The 23,563-nt window shown below is 43.9% G+C and overlaps 1 protein-coding gene across 1 annotated transcript; it reads left to right on the top strand.

The window, feature by feature from the left end:
- The first annotated feature begins 670 nt into the window (after positions 1-670).
- On the top strand, positions 671-23,229 carry LOC143721229 (meprin A subunit beta-like). Its single transcript, XM_077211513.1, has 16 exons — positions 671-911; positions 1,085-1,152; positions 1,277-1,295; positions 1,438-1,476; positions 1,580-1,611; positions 1,711-1,789; positions 1,888-2,005; positions 6,219-6,397; positions 6,729-6,947; positions 7,250-7,402; positions 7,596-7,820; positions 7,932-8,360; positions 8,463-8,636; positions 21,050-21,158; positions 21,938-21,997; positions 22,574-23,229. The coding sequence occupies exons 2-16, from the start codon at positions 1,090-1,092 to the stop codon at positions 22,662-22,664; spliced, it is 1,989 nt and encodes a 662-aa protein (XP_077067628.1). The 5' UTR covers positions 671-911; positions 1,085-1,089; the 3' UTR covers positions 22,665-23,229.
- The last annotated feature ends 334 nt before the right edge of the window (positions 23,230-23,563 follow it).

Raw genomic sequence — 23,563 nt, 5'->3', positions numbered from 1 at the left:
CTTTTATAATCAGGTATGTCTAGAATGTTGTCATTCATTCTTTATGAACGTCATTCACCCTTGTTCCAGTGAGGAATGATGGAGATTTGCGGGTAATTGTGTAATTCCAAATAAAGCAAAACGCAGGACGGTTTTATTCCATTTGTTTTGGAATACAACTATTTGAACCCCCTTTAACTAAAAGTGAAGCAGTATTGGTAGATCTTATAAAACTGATTCATAGTTTATGTAGAAACTATTATAGACCATAAGAAGAATTAAGCATATACTCCTTAGTCAATAATATAACTATTCTGTAGTTAATGTAATATTGATGACTGGGTTAGTTCACAATTAGATAATCAGTCATTTTCACCAGTAAGGACTGTAATTAAGTTACTTTTCTACTGTAAGAATACCATTAGTCATGATGATTAGAAAAGAGGCCGGAAGACACAAAGCCTAAATTATATCAGTCATTAGCAGTGATGCAGCTGAAGCAGGAAAATAATGTCAAATCGCTACATTTAAAATACCATATATATTATACAAAAATGTGCTGAATTAAATAAACTCAAGTTTGGTAAATTTTTATTGAAATTGTTAAACCCTCACTTTATACAAGGTGTTCTATGAGGATGAACATTGTGTGTGTGTGTGTGTGTGTGTGTGTGTGTGTGTGTGTGTGTGTGTGTGTGTGTGTGTGTGTGTGTGTGTGTGTGTGTGTGTGTGTGTGTGTGTGTGTGTGTGTGTGTGTGTGTGTGTGTGTGTGTGTGTGTGTGTTCACAATGGGAGCTCATAAGGAAGTAAAACTGTACTATTGTGTATTGCATAACCTGTCAGACTTCAAGGGACTCTTCTTGGTATTTACCTGCCAAGCTCGGTGGTCAAGCAGTTTTATGTTTTAGCTTTAGCTGTTAAGGACTGAACTGGTATGTATCCCCCTTTTATTTTTTTTAATCACATATTTTCTTGGTCTTAAATGTAATTAAGATAGTAGATTTTCCACATTATTAAATTCTTTGTGTATCTCTTTCATTTTGCTTGCCAATTTAATGCAAATAATAAAACATCATTCATAAAATGTGATCATTATGATTCCCAGTAAAAATGCAGTTATGTGCTTTTCTTCTGCTGAGTTTGCCTTTGGCTCTTTGTCTTGCATCACCAATGGTAAGTTGGACAGTACAATATGTACATTATAATACATTGTTGTTGAAAAGATGATATACAGTTGTTGATTTTTAAAAATACTTTTCTTGATATCTGAGTATTGTTTTCATATCTCTGTTCTCAGCCACAATCTGATATAAATGGTAAGTACAGCACAGTCACTGACATTAATCTGTTGTAAGTTACAAAATGTTATAAAATTATGTTTTTGTCTAGCACTCAACTCTATTTCTCGACATAAAATCTTTGTCTTCTTTTGTTTCCTTCATTATATTCTCCTCAAAGGCACTGAGGAATGGAAAGACATTCCAGACATAAACAAAGGTAAAACTACTATATTATCACAAGAACTAAAGTACATTTATATTAGCAGTAAGCTAACATATCCTATTTTATTCAAACATATTTACTTTAAACTGATTTCTAGGTTTAAATCTCAGAGAAGGAGACATCATGGTGGTGAGTTCTATTCTAAGAAATTCTCAAATTACATTGAATATTGGATAATTCCAAAAAATATAATATTTCTAAGGATACTTAAAACAATCTGCTTTAAAGCCTAAGCAAAGGAGTGCCGTTCTTGGGAATGAGTACCGGTGGGATATTCCTGTCCCCTATGAGCTGAGTGTGAACCTCAGTAAGAAAACATGGATTTCTAACTTTCAATTTAACAAAGCTTTTAAATTAGTTTGACTTTTTATATTTTTATTCCATCATGTATTTTTGATTGTGTAGGTATGAACTATAAAGGAGTCATTTTGAGAGCTTTTGAGCAGTTCAGACTGAAATCATGTATTGACTTCAAGCCCAGAGCAGCAGAAGAATTTTACATCTCTGTGGAGAGTCTTCAAGGGTACAGTATACTTTCAGCTAGTAATCCACAAGTAGTATGTGGTATTATAGACTATACTGATACAGCCTAAACCCGGGTTATTCAATTGGCGGCCCGCAGGCCCGGCCCGCCAATCATCTCCATATGGCCCGAGGGCACCCCAACCTCCCTCCTCTTCTTTTCCTGGCGGTGAGGCTAAATTTGGTTAGTTCTCTTATGATAGTATCTCTCGTACTGCGTACTATCTTACGCTATGGGGAAAACCTCTTTTCCACGAGATATTGAAGCCAAAAATTATCCTTAATTTTGAATTAATGTAAAACGCTGTGCAGCAGCATGCAGACATAGGCAAGGTGGCTTGCGCGCCTATTGGCTGCCCTGCGGCAACAGCAGCAGCCTATCGAGAGTGGCCCTGCGTGACACATGTCCCGCCAGAAAGGGCGTGGTCTCGCCCTATAAATATAGCTCGATTAGGCTGGTACAACTGATTTTCATCTCTTCAGTGAAGCATCACGCATCGCTGGATCCAGAGTGAGAAGCCACGCCATCAGAGGAAAAGCACACAGCGGGACGAGCCTTGAGTCTGAAGTCGCTGGCATCACCGCCTTTAGCCGCCGTACCTGCTACGCTTTCCAGCGTTATATCCTTTTCAAAGTGTGTGTGTGTGTTCGCCGCTGCGACACACATTTTTTCACTGTCTCTCTCTCTCTCCTAAAAGTGCTGAGTCTTTTTCAAGATGCATAGATCCTGCGGCTCGTGCCGAGCCACACTCAGTTAAGAGGATCGCCATGTCATCTGCGTTTCCTGCCTGGGTGAGGATCATGCGGCTCTCGCTCTCGTCAACGGCGGATGCCCTCACTGTGAGCTACTGGCGATGGTGACTCTGAGGACTCGCCTGGCATCATTCTCAGAGCCTGCACTTCAGCCCGCTGTAGCGCCGCGCCGTAAAAAGCGCCGTGCCCAGCGCAGCCCCGAGCCTTCTCCTGCTCCCAAAAGACATTCGGCAGAGCGCAGGTGGACCTGTTCGCGTCCCACGGGAACGCTCACTGTCCGAAATATTTCTCCAAGAGCAAGGACGCGCTGGCCCACGTCTGGCCCCGCTGTCCCCTGTATGCTTTTCCCCCTGTGCTGCTTGTGGCTCCACTCTGGACAAACCAGACTTGGTTCCCAGTCCTGATGCGACTGAACAGCACTGCCCCGTGGCCAATACCGTTGAGGAAAGACCTCCTCTCTCAGGCCAAGGGCTTGATTTGGCATCCTCGCCCACAACTATGGTCCCTACATGCATGGGCCATCAACGGGTATCCGCTAACATCCCGGAGGGAGTGTTAAACACGATCATGCAGGCGAGGGCCCCGTCAACTAGACGGCTCTATTCTTCGAAATGGTCTGTGTTCTCTGCCTGGTGTCAAGCTCAGGGCTTTTCACCCGTAGACTGCGGGGTCACGGAAGTACTCTCCTTCCTTCAAGAGCTGCTGGATAAGGGCAGGAACCCATCCACGCTCAAAGTGTACGTGGCGGCCATAGCAACGTTTACAAAACCTGTGTCTGGCCAGTCACTGGGGAAAAACGACCTAGTCGTGCGATTCCTCAAGGGAGCTCGGAGGCTGAACCCTCCCAGACCTCCTTCAGTCCCGGTGTGGCACCTTTCTACGGTTTTGGAAGCCATGAAAGGTGCCCCGTTCGAGCCAATCCATTTGTCAGACATGAAGCATCTGTCTTTCAAAACGGTGTTTCTTTTGGCTCTCGCTTCAGTGAAGCGCATTGGGGACTTACAAGCGCTTTCAGTAAGCGCTTCATGTATGGAGTTTGGGCCTAATGACTCAAAAGTCATACTCAAACCAAGGCACGGGTACGTGCCCAAATCCCTCAACACACCGTTAAGTGCTCAGGTTATTTCCCTGTGCGCTCTCTCGGTTCATGATGAGGAGGAGGATGCGAGTCTCCTTTGCCCTGTCAGGGCACTGAGAGCTTATGTGTCCCGCTCGTCTGTCTTCAGAAAGACCGAGCAGCTCTTTGTTTTGTTTGGCGGACGCTCCAAGGGACTGGCCGCATCAAAACAGAGCCTATCCAGATGGATAGTCGACGCCATAGCACTGGCTTACACTTCTAAGGGCCTGCAGTGTCCTTTGGGTGTCAGAGCGCACTCCACGAGAGGCATGGCCTCGTCGTGGGCGTGGTATAGTGGGGTTACCCTGCAAGATATCTGTATGGCCCTGGGCTGGGCCTCGGCGTCTATATTTATAAGGTTTTATAACCTAGAGGTTCCCGCCTTACAAGCCAAGCTTATGTCGGTACAAAATTCAGTGCTATCTGCCCCGCTGTGCCAGCCCAGATGCTGAGTTTTGCTTGTGCATCGCTCACTGAACGATAAAACAGCTCCATGGGTGTTGAATAACTCGTACTATTACCCAGTTCAGGCTGAACACGTTCACCCTGTCTGTGTGAACTGTTAACATAACTAGCCCCTTATAGGATGCTATTTCATGGGGAATGATGCTTGCAGTCTCTCTTCTCCGACTCTCTGTGAGTCTATGGTGATTATGCACTATATGAGCCCCGGGCTACTGCCCTTGGGACTTTGGTGTCGGATCCCAGTACGCACAGCGTTTTGCATTGTGTTCCCCATAGCGTAAGATATTACGCAGTACGAGAGATACTCTCGTAAGAGAACGTACGCGGTTACTAACATAACATCGGTTCTCTCTAGAGTGGGAACGAGTACTGGGTATCTTGCCGTGCATACACAGCTCTGGTCGCTTCGGCAATGAAAACCAGTTGTACCAGCCTAATCGAGCTATATTTATAGGGCGAGACCACGCCCTTTCTGGCGGGAGGTGACGAAATGGGTGCGAAATGCCCCTATTGGATATGTGTCACGCAGGGCCACTCTCAATAGGCTGCTGCTGTTGCCGCAGGGCAGCCAATAGGCGTGCAAGCCGTCTTGCCTATGTCTGCATGCTGCTGCACAGCGTTTTACATTAATTCAAAATTAAGGATAATTTTTGGCTTCAATATCTCGTGGAAAAGAGGTTTTCCCCATAGCGTAAGATATTACGCTGTACTCGTTCCCTCTCTAGCGAGAACCGAGGTTATGTTAGTAACCGAGTACGATATGCGCGTGACCGCAGTGGCGCCTCTAGCTGTACGGCGCCTACGCACTGTGTGTGTACCATGAGCGCTCCGACTGACCTGAGAAAGGTTTTCAGTCCGAATATTTCAGCAGTTATTATGTCTGTGTCCCGTATTTCTGTCGACTGAACCAGCGATATCAATCATTCCTGATTAATCATTCTGTGGTTCGATTATTTCCTTTCCATGAATTGGCCAAACGCGCAAGCATAACGGTCTGAAACGATTTGGATTCGTTCGGACCGTTCTGTCACTGAATCATCTGAAGCTGTTTCTCGGTCAGTAAGAACAAATAGAGAACAAATATCGCTGTTTTCAGTTGTTTCACGAGTTTACTTTGAACTACGCAGCACGGCCCACTGGATAACGAACGCAAGCTTAAAGGAGTTGTGTTTACTCCCGGTCCCGGACACTATTATTAAACAGCGTTGCGAAATCCAGTGAGAAGCGTTTCAGTCTGACACTGTTTGGCTACAATGTTTACTTTAAAGTAAACATAAACTTATTGATACTGTTATGTTTCAATAAATAAGCTAAACCCATCGGCCCACCTCAACCTTTTGATTTAATAATACGGCCCTCGAATGAAGCTAATTGAATAACCCTGGCCTAAACTATGCTATACTGAAAGTATAGTAGGCTATAAAGGCCTGTTCGCACCTAGAGTGATAACGATAAAGATAAAGTTCTAAAAATCATTCTAAGTATAAAAGAATAGCAGAGTCCACACCACAACTATAACGATAACAGAGTATTCGTAACACATTTGTATTTGAAGCGAGTAAAGGAGCTGGAAACTCCAGAGGAGGCTTCTCACTGATTGATATCAGAATCACTTTCAGAACCATTTTTTTTTCAGCTGATTGAAAAAAATTGGCAGACAAAACTCAGAGTGCACTTATAATAAGCAGAACATTATTGTCTGCTGGTGTGAACGCTAATAGGCCTATAGTTATCGTTAGTAATCTTTTTAGTTATTGTTTTTGGTGTGAACGGGCCCTAAAGCATTCATGAGTTAAACAAATATTTTACACTACCAGAAAAAATATTAATGAACCCATGTGATGAGGGAATGTACCGTTATCTCTCACTTATTTTGCAGGTGTTGGTCATATGTCGGCCGCACATCTCCTGGAGGCCAGACTCTTTCCATCGGAAATAACTGTGGAATAAAAGCCATTGTCGAGCATGAGTTTCTCCATGCACTAGGATTTTTGCATGAGCAGTCAAGATATGACAGAGATGATTATTTGACCATCAAATTTGAAAACATCATAAAAGGTTGCTCTGAACTTTTATTATTTTTAGGAAAATGGTAAAACAGTTAAATACAGACATTTACTGGCATACTGATTGCAGTGCCCATTTAACTAATCAGCAATTAAAGGTCCCATATTGTACACCTTTCTGAAGTTTTATTGTAGGTTTTGATGTCCTTAAGAATATATATTTGTGATATAAGTGGCAAAAACTTATGGTAGTTACATAGCCCTAGACCTCTGTTATCATGAAAAAAGCCAAGAAATTTCATTTTTGACAATATGGGACCTTTAACTAATAAACCGTTCTTTATTAATAATCACCTTAATAACGCCACAGTCTTTATTTTCAGGCTATGAGAGCAATTTTTATAAATACAGCGAGAATTTGACCACCACCCAAGGCACCCCATATGACTATTACTCTGTGATGCATTATGATAAAAACGCCTTCAGTAACGGTATTGGATCCACAATCATTACCAAGCTTCCTGAGTTTCAAGATGTGATTGGTCAACGCCTGGACATCAGTGAATATGATGCAATTGAGCTCAACAAACTCTATAAATGCAGTGAGTATTTTACACACATTGTTTTCATTTTGTAGTTTGTGGTTGTTAAACATTTTAGTAGAACTTGAAGTCTGATGTGGAAGACAAGGGAAACCATGTCATGGTTGTATGTCAATGGGAAGTTGTAAGAAATTGATTTGTAGAAGTGCAACATGTTCCTGAATCCACATCAATTACATCACATAAAATGTGCAATGTTGTTCGAGGATCAACAAAATATGTTGACCAAGGGACATATCTGACTGGGCAAAATTTGGACGTGCAGTTGATTTTGTCTCAGTGTTTGTCTGTTTGCATTACAGCTTCCTCCATCTCTTTCCTTGACCACTGCAGTTTTGATGATGAATCTCTGTGTCAGATGAGTGTATGTTCTGCTGTTTATGGCTGGCAGAGAGTTGAGTCAGTGAGTGGCATCGATGTGACTGACCACACCTACTTGAACAAAGAACAAAATGGTGAGATCCGTTACAGTCAGTCAGTCAATAAATGGAAAATGTCAGTTTTGACATCACAGGGAGAGACTTTAATACTATACTTTACTATTTACTATACTAATCGCCCAAAAAGAAATGCTTCACTTCCATCCACAGTTGCAGTCACTGTACCACCCAGTTCCACACAACTATACTCCTGTTTTCATGTCTGCAGGGACGTCTTTTTTCATGCACTTCAGCGCTGAGGGGAGAAAGGAAGGGGACACAGCCAGAATTGAGAGCAAGACAATGACCCCTAAAAGAGACTGCAAAGTCCAGTGCCTGCAGTTCTACTACTATCACAGTGGCAATGAGTCTGACCAGCTCAACATCTGGATCCGAGAGTACCAGAATGAAACAGACAACAGAGGAACTCTCAGACTTATGGATCAGATCACAGGTCTGTCTCTTCCTGTAACAAGTGCTGTAATATTACAGGGGAAAACAAGTATAGGCCTATGCTTTTAAAATGTTCCTAAAATGTTTAATTTTACATTTTAATTTCTTGCAGAACTCCCCGGTAATTACTGGAAACTGCATCATGTGTCACTGAATGCAAATAAAACCTTCCAAGTTGTATTTGAAGCCCGCAAAGGAGCTGGAAACTCCAGTGGAGGCTTCTCTCTGGATGATATCAATTTTTCAGAGACGGAGTGTCCCCACACATGGCAGATAAAGAACTTTTCAAGGGAAACTTCGGTACATAACAGTCCATTGTATTACTCCAGTGATGGTTATCGATTTCAGGCTGCATTAGTGGTGAATCAGAATGTTCTTGCCATGTTTGTTCGTCTGGTATCTGGTGCACATGATGACCAGTTGCAGTGGCCTTGCCCATGGAGACAAATAACCTTCCAGATGCTTGACCAGAATCCACACATGCAGAAACGCATGTCCTTAGAACAAAGCATCACCACTGACCCTGCTTTGGCATCTCCCAGTGAGAATCTGATTATTTTTCTGTCACATCTGTGTTATATTTTAGCAGCATTTTACTAAGCTATAGATCAAAAAAAAAAATTTGTCATTTTTGTCGTAACAGATGGCAGATATTACTGGGACAATCCTGGAAAAAATGGAACTCGGGTCACCATTGGCAATGAGACTGTATATGTGGGAAAATTTTTGCTCTTTCCATATTACATAATGAACGATGATCTGACTAGAAGAGAGTTTATCAAGGGTGGTGACACCATATTTCTCTTCAGCATGCAAGGTAGGTTACCTGAGAGAAACCCTGTTTTAAGTACATGTGGCTACCAGGTTTGTCTCTTTGGAAAACTACACGTTGCCCAATAAGCATTTCAATTAAAAGAACCCCGCAGAGTGTACATAAGGTTATCAAAGAAACTCAAAAAAAAAATGATTTTACCATGTAAAACAAAAATCCCCTCTCTTTCGCCTCACATTTGACATAACACAACGTTATGAGTTATGGTAGACAAATTGCATAAATAAAATTAGGAAAAACAGGACACGTTCCCTGAATAGAGAACAAATGTCACCACAATCTCAAGCTGCTTTACTGCAACAGTTTGCCCAGAACGACTGCTTTTCCCAATGGCCACCCTCCAGTATCAAGCAATGAAAATAGCACTGGTTTATACCTGTGATCCTGGCGCTTTCATTCCCCACACTGTACTGACCATAGACATAATAAATACATAGACACCCTATTGGCCGCTTTCGAAATATGCTGTGATACTTCAACACGTCCGCCATATTGCTGAGGGCAAGACTGCGCTGTAAACAAATGCAAGTAAACGGATGAGCTGCGTTTTTTCTGGATATAAACAAAAATAACGTTTACATTTATCAACCGATTTCAGTAGGTTGTACGTGGTGTACAAATAGTTCCATATCTAGTTATTTTAAAATATCGATAGTTAGACTTATAAAATATTTTTTTTTAATAAGGAATTGCCAGAGCTCAGGCTTGTCATGTATTTGGCTTTTTATTCTTGGATAAGAATTGTGAAGACCCCCATACTGAGATATAATTTATTTTTCACAATAAATTAAAAAGTTTTCTTATTGTGGAAAAATGAAAAATGGAGAAAAGCCATTGAGAAAATAGAAAATTGAGAAACATATCGGCAAATACAAATCACACCGGCAGGCTACTTTCTATATTTTTATAGCACTAAAATAATAGATATTTACAGATAGATACTCCAAATATACAATAAAGATAACTGATGGATCCTTTATGGTAATACATGATAGGCCTATGGTACAAATACAGTGCAATTCAAATAGTAATTATAAGATAAAGTGAGAAGTAATAGTAAATAGTTTAGTGTATAGTCAATAAAATAAACAAAGAGTAAACAGAGGATAAAATAGTAATGAATAGTATAAGTATATAATATCATAAGTACAATAATCAATAATATAATAATATAAACAGAGCAATTCCAATAGGGTCCTCACACCATCGGTGCTCGGGCCCTAAATATATTGATAATAGCATATAGTTTATGTATAATACTATAATAATAACAATACAATATGAAAATCAATTACAGAATATAGACAATAAAAAATAATAAGTTAAATAGTGACTAGTACAATAATTTAACAGCATAACTATAATAGATTGATAATCGCAAGTGGTATAATATTATAACAACAATAATAATTCGCTATTAATCGATTTGACAGCACTAATATGTAATATATATATATAAAGAAAAATATAGACAAAAATTATTAAAATGATGATATGCAAAAACGTCTCGGTTACATATGGTAACCCTCGTTCCCTGAGGGAGGGAACGGAGACGTAGGTCATGACTGACCAATAGGAATCTCGCTAGAGAGGCCAATCTACTTCGAGTGAAACTAAAACAAGCCAATAAACATTGGCGTGCAATCATTTGCAACAGCTGTGCAGCCTCGCAGCGCGGGTATTTAACAAGCAGCTGGTGCGATTGCACACTAGTTTTTTGCTGAGGAGCCAAGCCTGAAAAAGCTGGTCGCCCCGGCGGGCGGCAGCAGATGTGGCGACGGGATCTACGTCTCCGTACCCTCCCTCAGGGAACGAGGGTTACCTTATGTAACCGAGACGTTCCTTATCGGTCGTCACTACAACGTAGGTCATGACTGACCAATAGGAATCCCTACAAAAGCGCCACAGCTGCTGCACCCCATCCAGCGCCCCCATGCAAGCCTCTACACCTTCTTGCCTGGAAGGACGATAGGCGGAGGCTTACACAGAGTGAGTCTGACACTGTTGTTCCGTGATAACCCATACAGTGAGATATTGGATAACACTGGGAAAGCGTGCCCTTTCTGTTTAGGAAGGAACGCTGCGGAAGCCACTTCTTCAAAGAGTTATGTGGAAATGCATATGGACTAGCCCGAAGGCTGTACTGCATATGAAATAATGGGTGACTTAGCCCAAGGGAAAGACACCGGCTTCCGATAGGAGCAGCCGTGGAATATACACATATGGGATCCCCGTAGGGTCACACATATGGAACCCAGCCCAGATCCGGTTCTCAAGGATTCAGCGGATAAGGGCCTGGCGCCGGACGCTCCGCCAAGTCCGGGCCGAGGGGTTATGGAGGACTCGACAGGTTTTACTCTGGAGCAATAAGGGTGCACAGTAGGGTGCAGCAAGCCGACAGAGCCAGACCTCTCAGTGCTTCTACCCGTCTAGGGTGAGAACACAGGAGAAGACCGGCTCTACACGTAGGCTCTACAGATATCTGTTAGCGAGGAGCCACGTGCCAGTGCCCAGGAGGATGCAACGCCTCTCGTGGAGTGTGCATGCAACCTGAGCGGGTAGGGCACGCCTTGTGCTTGGTAAGCCAAGGCGATGGCATCCACTATCCAGTGGGCCATCCTCTGCTTGGAGACAGCCTTTCCCTTCTGCTGGCCTCCGTAACAGACAAAGAGCTGGTCTGAGGTCCTGACGCTTTGAGTTCTGTCCACGTACATACGCAGAGCGCGAACGGGACAGAGCAAAGCCAGGGCTGGGTCTGCCTCCTCCAAAGGCAGCGCTTGCAGGTTCACTACCTGGTCTTTGAAGGGAGTGGTAGGAACCTTGGGCACATAGCCAGGCCGGGGTCTTAGTACCACGTGGCTGTCACCCGGCCCGAACTCTAGGCACGATTCGTCGACCGAAAATGCGTGCAGGTCTCCTACCCTCTTGACAGAGGCCAGTGCAACCAGCAGCAAAGTCTTCATGGAAAGAAGCTTTAAGTCTACTGACTGCAGAGGCTCAAAGGGAACATCCTGAAGTGCTCGAAGCACCAGGGAAAGATCCCAAGAGGGTATGGAGGGGGGTCGAGGAGGATTTAATCGTCTCGCCCCCCTAAGAAACCTGTTGACCAGGTCGTGCTTTCCAACTGCTTTGCCATCTATGTGGTCGTGATAAGCTGAAATAGCGGCAGCATGTACTTTGAGGGTGGAGGGAGACAGTCTACGCTCCAACCCCTGCTGCAAGAAGGAAAGCACAGACCCTATCGGACATCTTCGGGGGTCTTCTCGGCGAGAAGAACACCACTCGACGAACAGGTTCCACTTCAGGGCGTAAACACGTCTCGTGGACGGCGCCCGTGCTGAAGTGATGGTGTTAAGTACCTCAGGGGGTAAGTCACCTAAAACCTCCCCGTCCCGTCCAGGGACCAGACATGGAGTTTCCAGAGGTCTGGACGCGGGTGCCATAGGGTGCCCCGTCTCTGAGTCAGAAGGTCCTTCCTCAGAGGAATGGGCCAGTGAGGGACTGTCACAAGGAGCATGAGTTCTGGGAACCAAGTCCGGGTGGGCCAATAGGGAGCCACCAGAAGGACCTGCTCCTCGTCCTCCCTGACTTTGCACAGTGTCTGCGCAAGTAGGCTCACTGGGGGAAACGCATATTTGCGAAGGCCCCGGGGCCAGCTGTGTGCCAGTGCGTCCGTGCCGAGTGTTCCCTCGGTTAGGGAGTAAAACAGCTGGCAGTGGGAGGTCTCTGAGGAGGCAAACAGGTCTACCTGAGCCTCCCCGAACTCTCTCCAGATCAGCTGAACCGCCTGGGGGTGGAGTCGCCATTCTCTCGGGAGCACAGCTCGTGATAGCTCGTCGGCCACACGGTTGAGCAAGCCGGGGACATACATGGCTCGAAGCGACCTCAGATGCTTCTGACTCCAGAGGAGGAGATGGCGGGCGAGTTGCGACATGCGACGGGAGCGTAGACCACCTTGACGGTTGATGTACGCAACGGTCGCAGTGTTGTCCGTACAGACCAGCACGTCCCTGCCCTGTAGCCGTCTTTTCAAGCGGGTCAGGGCGAGATGTACTGCTAGCAACTCGAGGCAGTTGATGTGCCAATGCAGTTGAGGGTCCGTCCACACCCCTGACACTGCATGCCCGTTGTACGTGGCACCCCAGCCGGTGGCAGAGGCATCTGTGAATACCACAGCATGCCTGGACACTTGTTCCAAGGGGTCTCCTGCCCACAGGAACGAGGGGTCTGACCACGGGCTGAAGGTCTGGCGGCACTCCGGTGTGATTGCCACCCGGTGAGTGCCATGATGCCACGCCCATCTCCCGCCCGTTACCTTTGGCTTTGCCGCCCCTCTTGGTGGGGGCCTGGACGGGCGGGGCGCCCTGCCTGCGACTGGCTCCACGGTGCCGCTTGGATGGAGGCTGCTGCTGCGGCGCGGGAGCAGGGGCAGACGCAGGCGGACGCCCACGGCGACGAGCAGACCGAGGAGCCGCGGGCGGTGGGGTGGAGGCAGCAGCTGACCGCCGCGGCAGGATGTGTTTAATGGCCTCAGTCTGCTTCTGTACAGCCGAGAACTGCTGGGCGAAGTTCTCGACCGCGTCGCCGAAGAGGCCGGTCTGGGACACGGGGGAGTTAAGGAACCTGATCTTGTCGGTCTCCCGCATGTCAGCCAGACACAGCCAGAGGTAGCGTTCCTGGACCACTAGTGTGGACATCGCACGACCCACTGACCGCGCAGTGACCTTCGTCGCACGAAGCGTGAGGTCAGTTGCGGTACAAAGTTCTTGGAGAACTTGTGGATCATGACCACCCTCGTGCAGGTCCTTCAGTGCCTTGGCCTGATGAACCTGCAACAACGCCATAGCGTGCATGGCAGAGGCAGCTTCCCCACAGGCCTTGTAAGCCTTGCCGGTCAGGTCCGACGAGTACTTACAGGCCCGGGAAGGAAGACACGGTTCTCCACGCCAAGTGGAGTTAGGGCACAGTTGCATAGCACGGCCCGTTCACTGGTGGGATACGCGCATATCCCTTAGCTGCCCCGCCATCAAGGGTAGTCAGGGAGGAGGAGCCACCGAGACGGTTTCTGGCAGTAAAAGGTGCCGTCCACGTCCCTGTGAGCTCCTCATGCACTTCCGGGAAGAAAGGCACTGGGGTGGGTTGCTGAGAACCAGCGCGCGCCACCCCGAGGTACCAATCGTCCAACCTCGAGGGCTCGGGACACGGTGGAGGGTTCCACACGAGCCCGATCCTGTTGGCGGCCCGGGAAAGCATGGCCATCATCTCCGGGTCCGACTCGGGCACCGCTGACACACCTGAAGGAGGCAGCGGCTCCGAGCCGTCGTCCGCGGAGAGGTCTGACCCACCCTCCGATGCAGCGATCAACATCTGGTCGTCGCAGGGAGCGCCGAACGAAACGACTGGTACACATCTGACACACAGTGGTACACAGTGAGGGTTCCTAGGGGGTTGGTTCCCCGAAGGAAGCGAGCTCACTGTAATCCTCAGGTCACCCGTGTCACTGCCCGTAGCAACCCGCGAAGGGGGGTTGGAACGAGGTGCAGGCACGGGGACTTCGCCCCTTTGCAGGAACGTGAGTCTCGACCTCATCTCCGTGATGGTCATCTTCACACAATAGGTACATGACTCATCCACGAACGCTGCCTGTGCGTGTTCGAGGCCCAGACACACAAGGCAGCGATCGTGACCATCCCGCGACCCCAGGTAACGACCGCATCCAGAAACACACAGATAGAATATCATCTTGAAAAAGACGCAAACTATCTGTATAAGCTCTTTTAGAGACTGCTCTCCATGGTGCTGAAGCACGCAGGGGAACGGTCACCACAAACACAGACAGGAATGTGCACCTGTCTGTGCGCGATTCTCTCTCGCTGGTCTTACCAGCCGTGAAAACGGCCGTTGAGCGCTTTAATCGCGCACCTTACCAGCCGTAAAAACGGCCGTTGAGCGCTTTAACCGCGCACCTTACCAGCCGTGAAAACAGCTTTTTTGTTTGCTCAGTTTTAAAACAACAAACAAAGAAGAGAGAGAGAGAAGAGAAAAAGACCGCTCGCGCTGCTGTGCCGTCACGCCCGCACCAAAGTGGAGGGATCCAGAAGAGGCTTGCTTTCAAATTCACTCTGTTCAGCATACGAAGTGCTTGGCTCCGAAGCAAAAAGCTAGTGTGCAATCGCACCAGCTGCTTGTTAAATACCCGCGCTGCGAGGCTGCACAGCTGTTGCAAATGATTGCATGCCAATGTGTATTGGCTTGTTTTAGTTTTACTCGAAGTAGATTGGCCTCTCTAGCGAGATTCCTATTGGTCAGTCATGACCTACGTTGTAGTGACTGACCGATAGGGAACAGTACAAGCGTCACTATGGGAAGCAGAAAGTGTCTCCCTGACTCCAAGCAGCAGATCTCATCGATCAATTACATCCAGCCTCACCCGAAGTCAAAATCACCTGATATTTCTTGTCGAGATGAAAGCTGTTTCGTGATATCAGTTTAAAGGAGTCAGAGATGCAAGTCACTTGCATATTGTTGTCCTACTGTTAGTTTAACTGCTTCTATTGTTCTCATTTGTAAGTCGCTTTGGATAAAAGCGTCTGCTAAGCTAAATGAATAAATGTAAATAGAAACAATAACATTTACATAAGCTTCAAAGCATATAAAAGGTTTTGAGCGGTGTAAATGTGAGATAGGCCTATAACAAAGAGGTAGTTAAAGCTAAAAATATATCCTGTAACTTAGGCAAAAGTGCAACCATACAGCATAGTATAGCCTATAGGCTTAACTTACTTATGATGAAGGAACCACAACCGAGCACAAAAAAATTCACGTTGCTCCATAAAGGAAGTAAAATACCTTTGACACGCAGTATTTGAATTCGTGTGTTGGAGGTTGTGTTTGGAATTTCTGTCGAGATTTTAATAAACGTCGATAAACGTCGATATGGTTGGTCAGTGCTTCTAGATCAAGAACTGCCATAGCAGGTCACACAATGGTTCAGGGAGGAAACTGAACAACGGAATGCGTTTTTTCAGCTTTCCTTCTTGGAAAAAACAACAAGGGAAGCAGGTCGAGGAGCTGACGATTAGACGCCGGATCGCGTGGGTTGCCGCAATCAGGAGGAAAAACTTTACTTTTCACAACATCCCTGCATCAACGAGAGTGTGTAAATTATGTATTTCAATGTAAAAATAATGTAATGTAAATTATTAATCGTAAATTATGTAGGCCTATTAATTTCTAATCAACATGACCACATGAGTTACAAAAATAAATCTGCCCACCACAAGCAAAATAAAACTTGATTTTTAGACAATGTTGACGATTATAACAAATCTGATAGGCCATTTCCTCACAAAAGCGGTTTACTCATTGCAGTAAAGCCTCTCCTCCATTGACATTTATTTGAAAAAATGGCCTCTTGTCTCTAGGGCTGTAATCAACCAAAGAAAATCTTGGTCGATTGAAGTCCTGAAATTTCTAATGTAAAAAAACTTTAGATTAATAGCCTTGTCCACCTAAATGAATTATAAATAAACATATATTTATTATAATAAACTTGTAGGCTATTTGCAGTATCAGAGCCCGTTTACGGAGAGCCTGTTCACTCCCTATTAAGCCCTATTGTACCGAATTTGGGTTGTAGTTCCACCAGAGTTCCACTGGGGGGCGAACGCACTGAGTGCAAAATGAATGTGAGTCTATGGAGCTAGAAGGCTAAATTTGTCTCTTTAGCCCGATTGCCATTGAGAAATCTCAGATTTGATTGTAGATTTTGCAAGTTCAAAATGGGTTATAGGTCGAAAGTTGAATGAACGAGTACTTAATATGTCCTTTCGATTTTTTACAGGTTGAGTTGTTGTTGCCCATTACACGCCAGCATTCTGCTAATGAACACTGATTGGTCAGTGAAGGACTGATTACGACCAGAGATACCGCTTGATGGAATCGTGGCATCCGAAGCGGGACCAGAATACGTGTTTATTTTCGGCGTGGTCTTTTAAAACAACAAAACAAAAACTCTTCTAGCACGTGTATTTACCTGTGTCAGCTGTGTTGTCGATGCCTCGAGAGAAAAGAAAGTGCAGAGCGCGAACGCACCAAAGTGACTGAAGGATTGCCGTAAAGTAGTATATCTGGTGGAACGATGTGTATGGCGTCATTGACATTTTAAAAGACTTTTTAAAGCAAATGAGTGACTCTAAAAAAATCACCCAGCAATGAGAATTTTATTTGCATCTCATTTCGAATACAACATTCAAATTACTAGACAAAAAATTATATCCTGAGGAAAGTGGATTTTAGACCTCCATTCATTCTGCACTAGCTCGTACTGCGAGCGCCCTCATATGGAACCAGAGTGGAACTGCAACCAGTTCAGAAAAAAAGTTCTCCCCATTTTAGACATTCTCTGGCATTAGCCTATATTAAATCGTTTTTTGACCTAATTATTTTGCACTGAAATGACAAACTGCAGTCTGTCGGCTCTGACAGAATTGCATCACATGCACCTGCGCAATAGCCTATGATTTGAAAATAGTAGCCTACTATGTCAACTAGTGATATCAGCACAATAACTTTTGAGGAATGTGCAACATAATTTAGACAACTGTTTTTCATAATGTTATGATAACTGACAGACACTATCATTTCAGCCGATCTGTGCATGTCCTCGCACAGAGCGAGGCTGATGAGCTCAGCTTAACGGCTGAGACACGATCAGACTATTAATTTAAAGCTTTTACTCTTAAACACACAAGGCACGTCCACTATAAAAAAAATAGTATTTATTAAACAAACCAAATTAAGACGAGAGCAGAAACGAAATAAAGTGCATAACTGAAAAAATAAAGCATAGGCTCAAAACAAATACAAACGGTGGGCAAATGCGCATTAGAAAAAATAAAAATAATAAAGTGCCCGAATTCAATAAATAATTCTGGAAATAAATGGTCACAATAATAAAACTGAACCATAAAATGTTTCCAGCGTGGTCTGGGTGTGTCTGGGGGATATGCTACCGCTGCGTGCGGGTGCGCCTGTTTTTGAACTCAAGCTGAGCGCTCGTTGCCGCGGCGATCAGTGTCATGGATACAGGCTCGCCATGTTGTATGCCAATTTTGATATGTTCATTCATATAGCAACTCAAAACAGACGGGCCAACATAACACAGACCAGTTAGCTTACCGTTTTTAGGTGATATGCCATGTTTGATGTCGAGCTGTGATATGCAAATTTTGCCTTCGACTTTTTTTCTATTTTCTATTTTCATAAAATACTGCCACACCCCCGATGTCTTTGACATGGTAGATTACTCTGACAGTAAATTAAACGCTAAATTCAACAAACCACCATGGATGATGTAGCCTAGAAATCTAGACAGAACCTAGCGGCAGCGAAAATTATTTTGCAGCAAAGTGTGGTCTAGCAACTCTCCGCTCCGGCGGGCTTAACATAATGACGGCAGAGTTGTGACGGAGGTGTTTTCCCTGCTACTTTGAAAACAAAGAAGATGCTGCTGGCGAACAGTGGTCTTTCGAATTGGCTTTGGCCGTGACTCTGGATGATTCGGAGTTAAGAGAACGTCACTTAAGTCATTCTTAAAAAAGGAAGATGTGTTCGGAGTTTTGAAGACCGCATATGGCAAAAGTTTAATATATCAACTAGCTCCGCTGGTGGAAAAACGCATGGGACTCACCAGAGACTATTTATATAGAGACATGCCACTTCCTCGATCCTCAATACAATTATATAGGGAAAACCATAGATATAATATAGAGACTATGTGCCCTATTGGCCGCTGTGGCACAAAAAATGCGGTCGCCATCTCAAACCGGTCATACTCCTATTTGCGTTGCATAGCAGCAGTAGATGCCAGAGCACTGTGCAGCATATTCCTCCTCAAATCGGCGGACAATCACTCGGGGATTACTTTTCACAAGTAAGATTTAACATTTAACATTACCGTACTATTGGTTGTATTTTGTGAACAAAATATTCAATGTGTCCTGTATTGTAGCTACATGTATGACCTTTGCAGCAAAAAAAACTGCGTGAAAATCAGTTCGGTATTCAGTGAGATATAATTAATTAAATGCGCTGGCATCTCATTGCACCTGCCAAACAGATTGCACTGAGCGGAGCGGGTGACCGGTTTAAGATGGCGGCCCCACGGTTCGTCCGTGCCAATGGGCAGTAGCGGTCGATAGGGCGTCTATCTACAGGTCCTTCTGAAAAAATTAGCATATTGTGATAAAGTTCATTATTTTCCATAATGTAATGATAAAAATTAAACTTTCATATATTTTAGATTCATTGGACACTACCTGAAATATTTCAGGTCTTTTATTGTTTTAATACTGATGATTTTGGCATACAGCTCATGAAAACCCAAAATTCCTATCTCAAAAAATTAGGATACTTCATCGGACCAAGAAAAGAAGTGTTTTTAATACAAAAAAGTCAACCTTCAAATAATTATGTTCAGTTATGCACTCAATACTAGGTCGGGAATCCTTTTCCAGAAATTACTGCTTCAATGTGGTGTGGCATTGAGGCAATCAGCCTGTGGCACTGCTGAGGTGTTATGGAGGCTCAGGATGCTTCGATAGCGGCCTTAAGCTCATCCAGAGGGTTGGGTCTTGCGTCTCTCAACTTTCTCTTCACAATATCCCACAGATTCTCTATGGGGTTCAGGTCAGGAGAGTTGGCAGGCCAATTGAGCATAGTATCCAAGAAAGCAATGTTCTATTATGGCCCCGTAGAAGTCGTTTTTGTTAAAAACAGGCTAACGATTGCGTCATAATCACGCGACTTTTTGTCGCACAATAGAGACATTACCGTATAGACAGGAGGAGAAGCTCGCAGGCAATAGGGGGACGTCCTGACAAGGGAGAAGCCCATATATGAGTCCATAAAAGCAACGGGACAAAATATTTCAACAACGTTTTTGGGGAATTGGAAATAATTCGGTATGTGGCAAATGAATACATGTGAAGTGATTAACGCTGGCAATTTTCACGCACAGCTACTAGAAGATTTACGTCTGTCAGACAGGTTGCTCACGTCATCAAGCTTAGTTTGAGTCGGTTTGAGTCTGCGCGTCAGGAACGGAAGTGCTAAAAATGGGCTTCAACTGTCTCAACTGAGTTCCAATGAGATGGCATTGTCCACTTCTTATACTGTCTATGGTGTTAACGTACAGTAACGCAAAAGATGGCGGTTGTATGCACATGTCCCGTCCCTCCCGCTGGAAAGCCAATCGTCTGCTTTTAACAGTCAAGCCGGGAAACATTTAAGCCATCGCCTGGTTCCACTGACGCATGCGCCCAGTTGAGGTTTGCGACAGCGGAAAATACTTTACTGTTTGAAAAGGTGGCAGATTTGATATGCAGTGTATGTGTGAGTTGTGTAAATATCAGACTTACCAAGTCTCCCGGAAGTTCCCGGAGTCTCCCCCATATTGATAGCGGCTCCCTTATGCCCACAAATTAGTTAAAATCTCCCAGAATCTAGAGCGAACGAGCAAGAGCTCGCACATACTGTGCTTCAAACCGTGTAGTGCGTGCACGACAGAGAGGGAGAGAACCCTTGCGCATGCGTAGTAAAAGCATAACCTGTGGGGGAAAAGGTGTTTTAAAGGCGTTTATTTTGGGGCAAAGTCATCAAACTTGTTCAGCGATTTTTATCATATTTTACTGCTGTTTCTATACATGCAGTTTTTATGTCCCGGTGACCAGTGAAAGTGCAGTTCTGACTCTCTGCCCATTCATTTAGATAGGAGCCTGGTCTTGTTAGTCCGAAATAGCTGCCCGAAGGCGTTGCCAAGATGACGGCTGAGTGGCATGACTTGCCTAAAGCCTGTTTTATGCTTCTGCGTCGAATCGACGGCGTACCCCCGCAGACCCCTCTGCGTCGCCGCGAACCCCTCCGCCGTAGCTCGACGTGCACCTCCAAAAAATTGTAACTACGCGTCGAGGCGACGCAGACCACAAGGGCTGTGATTGGTCAGATGCACCGCGATGCAACTCAACCTGACGCAGAACCATAAAACGGCCAACAACCGTTTATCCCGCCCCTCGGATTGAGGTATGCCAATTGGGAGTTCCCAGACCTAACATCTTGATGTAGGTCTGGCTTGTCCTGCAGGCTATGGATGATGCAGACCAATCTTCAATCTGTCTCCATTGGTTTGGGCTAATCCAAAAAAGTGAAAACAGGGGGCGTTTCAAAATGCACCTGCATTGTTCTGCATTTGTGACTTTCAGTCACATATTTTATTGAAGATTTCTTAAAAATAGCATTAAAATAGTGTCTCGTCTTATTCTCGTGAACACAACACAATACAACGTGCATCTTCGCGTCACCCACTAAATGTTGTACTAATCCTGAATACTTTTTCATAGATATCTCAGGGCTCCTTCAGAATGACTCTCTACCCTGCTCTAAAGTGACAGTGAAGAACTTCAACATTCCTCCTGATGCAAGTACCCTGCAGGAACCATGTGCTACAAGGTGAATAATCCTTTAACTGTTGTTCTGTCAGGAACACTGTCGTCAATATGATTAAGAATTAGCATAGAGTTTGGATTGATTGGGTATGGTTCAGTTCTGGGCAAGAACTCCCTGCCCAGCCATGCAGCCTAGCATGGATAATAGCAGGGAGAGAGCAGCAATAGCCCCCTTAGGGTAACAGAACAGAACCATAAAGGTAATGCTATATTATTAATGTACTTAATGACAATAATTTAATGTAGCAACATAATTCAAGAAGAATGGAGTCAGATTCGAAGAGGAATATCAAAGGGCCAAGTCTTGAATGGACGAGAGGAGGAGCTGGGGATGGAGGAGGGTAATAAGCTCCTGAGCAACGCACTGATACCACTGAATAGACCTTATAGCTGCTTTGATAGGCGTTGTATCCCTATAGGTAGCATGCTGGAAGCGACAAGCATGTTGCCATAATGACAACAGATAAGAAACGCATTGTCAATATAATCGCAAGCCTTATGTTACTGAAAACAACTACAGTATAAGCCTTAAGCAACACTTGTGCAGGACTGCCAGCTCTCACGCATTCAGCATGAGACTCACGCAAATAAATTTAAAAAAGTGACATAGCATACCTTTTTAAAAAAATCATTAAACTTATTAATTCATCAAAATCATCAAGTGCTATTCTTAGGAAATTGTTCCTTGAATAGAAGGGGCGGAGGTTTGTAATTTTGAATGATCATTGTTTAAAACACTTTTCTGAAGGAAATTGGATACATTAACAGTATCTTCCCTTCTAGAGCTCTTCCCACACCTCATCAGACAATTTCAACAATAACTACACCAGAACCTACTGAGGGGTAAGCCACAATCTCATATGGTCAAATTTTTTATGTGGATGGAAAATGTTGAAAAAACTCACTACATTATCAATATCTGCTTTTTAGTTTGAGTGCAATTCTTAAGCAATAAGATTCGGGAGGCTGTGCTATATAATGTGTAGTAGTCATATATAATATAGTCATCATAAATAAAGAGTTGTGAGGAGTGATCAACAGTAGCATATATTCACAATTTAAAGAAATACCACATGTTAAAAATTATTTTTACTAAAATATTTTAAAAGCAAATTTATGGCTGCATTTTTCTGCTAGAAGACATACGCTGAATTCAAAATAGCATACTACCACACTACTCTCACTATTTCTGCAATATCTTTATAGTGATTGGTATGCTATATGGTATTCTTAATTCAGCCACAGTCCCTAAATATAATAAAATAATTAATTATAACTGTTACTTATTGCATTAAAATATACACTTCAAAAATATATGTGATGAAATTAGTATTTTTAATTGAGGGGCCATTGTGTGGGCAGACAGTGTTTTCAATTTATCGTATTTATCATCACATCTGTATTTCTCTCCTCTTTTAGTAAATGTCTGGACATATTTTGCAATTCCAGTGCCAAGACTGTTTCTTCTATGATCATCTTGGTGTTTTGCTTCCTTTTGCTGGTGAATTAAACATGAGAAGCCACTATTAATCACTACCCAGGGCCTAACTACACAAGAGTTGTAGTCATTGTCAAAGGACTGCATCTATATTCAGCCTTCTGATTATGATTCCATTAAATCCGTCCATCCATTTTCCATGGCACTTGTCCTTTCAGGATTGCATGGTATATCCCTTTGTAGCTCATCCCATCATCTCAGGTCATAAGCAGGGAAACACCCTGGATGGATGGCCAGTCCATCACAGGGCTAACACTTTCACCCATGCCTATGGACAATTTATTGTCTCCCATTAACGAATGCTAGATGTCTTGTAGAGAAAACCTGAGCACCCGGAGGAAACCCAATGCAAAGATGGAAAGAACAAGTTCCTGTGCTTGAAACCACTGAATGTGTATTTTAATTAAGCTCTTTACACATATTGCATCTATATTCACTTGTCTGTGATAGCAATCTTTAACTTTCTGTTAATATTAACTCTAAATCCAATGATTACAAGTATAAATGTAATTCATGTTATTGTCTTTCATGTTTTACACTCTCTTTAAAAGTTTGATTAAAATATTGCAATATCTGAGACTTTCCTAAATGCCAAATTATTGAAACATTTTGGTGACATCTACTTATCTAGTGACAAAACAACTCCTGTTGTAACATGTAACAGAAAATCAAGAAAGTTTTATTGGGCAGCACAATGATTTCACTGAGAATAGCAACAGCATTTTCATGGCAGAGTTTACATGCTGTGTTCTATATTGAAGAAGTAACCTTATTAAGCCTATACTCAAGTCTAAGTTTTCCATGTTTCCTTATGGATATCTGGGGAGAACTAAATCAAGGATTAATGTGGTATCATACTTATTTATTGGTGCCTCTGGCACATGATGTTGGAAGTTGTGGCATCTCCTGTG

Source organism: Siphateles boraxobius, unplaced genomic scaffold (genome assembly GCF_051911475.1).
Source record: "Siphateles boraxobius isolate OS27281-9 unplaced genomic scaffold, OSU_SipBor_1 12, whole genome shotgun sequence".
Taxonomy (NCBI): Eukaryota; Metazoa; Chordata; class Actinopteri; order Cypriniformes; family Leuciscidae; genus Siphateles; species Siphateles boraxobius.
Note: the sequence above shows the minus strand (reverse complement) of the source record. Positions and strands in the feature narration are given on the sequence as shown.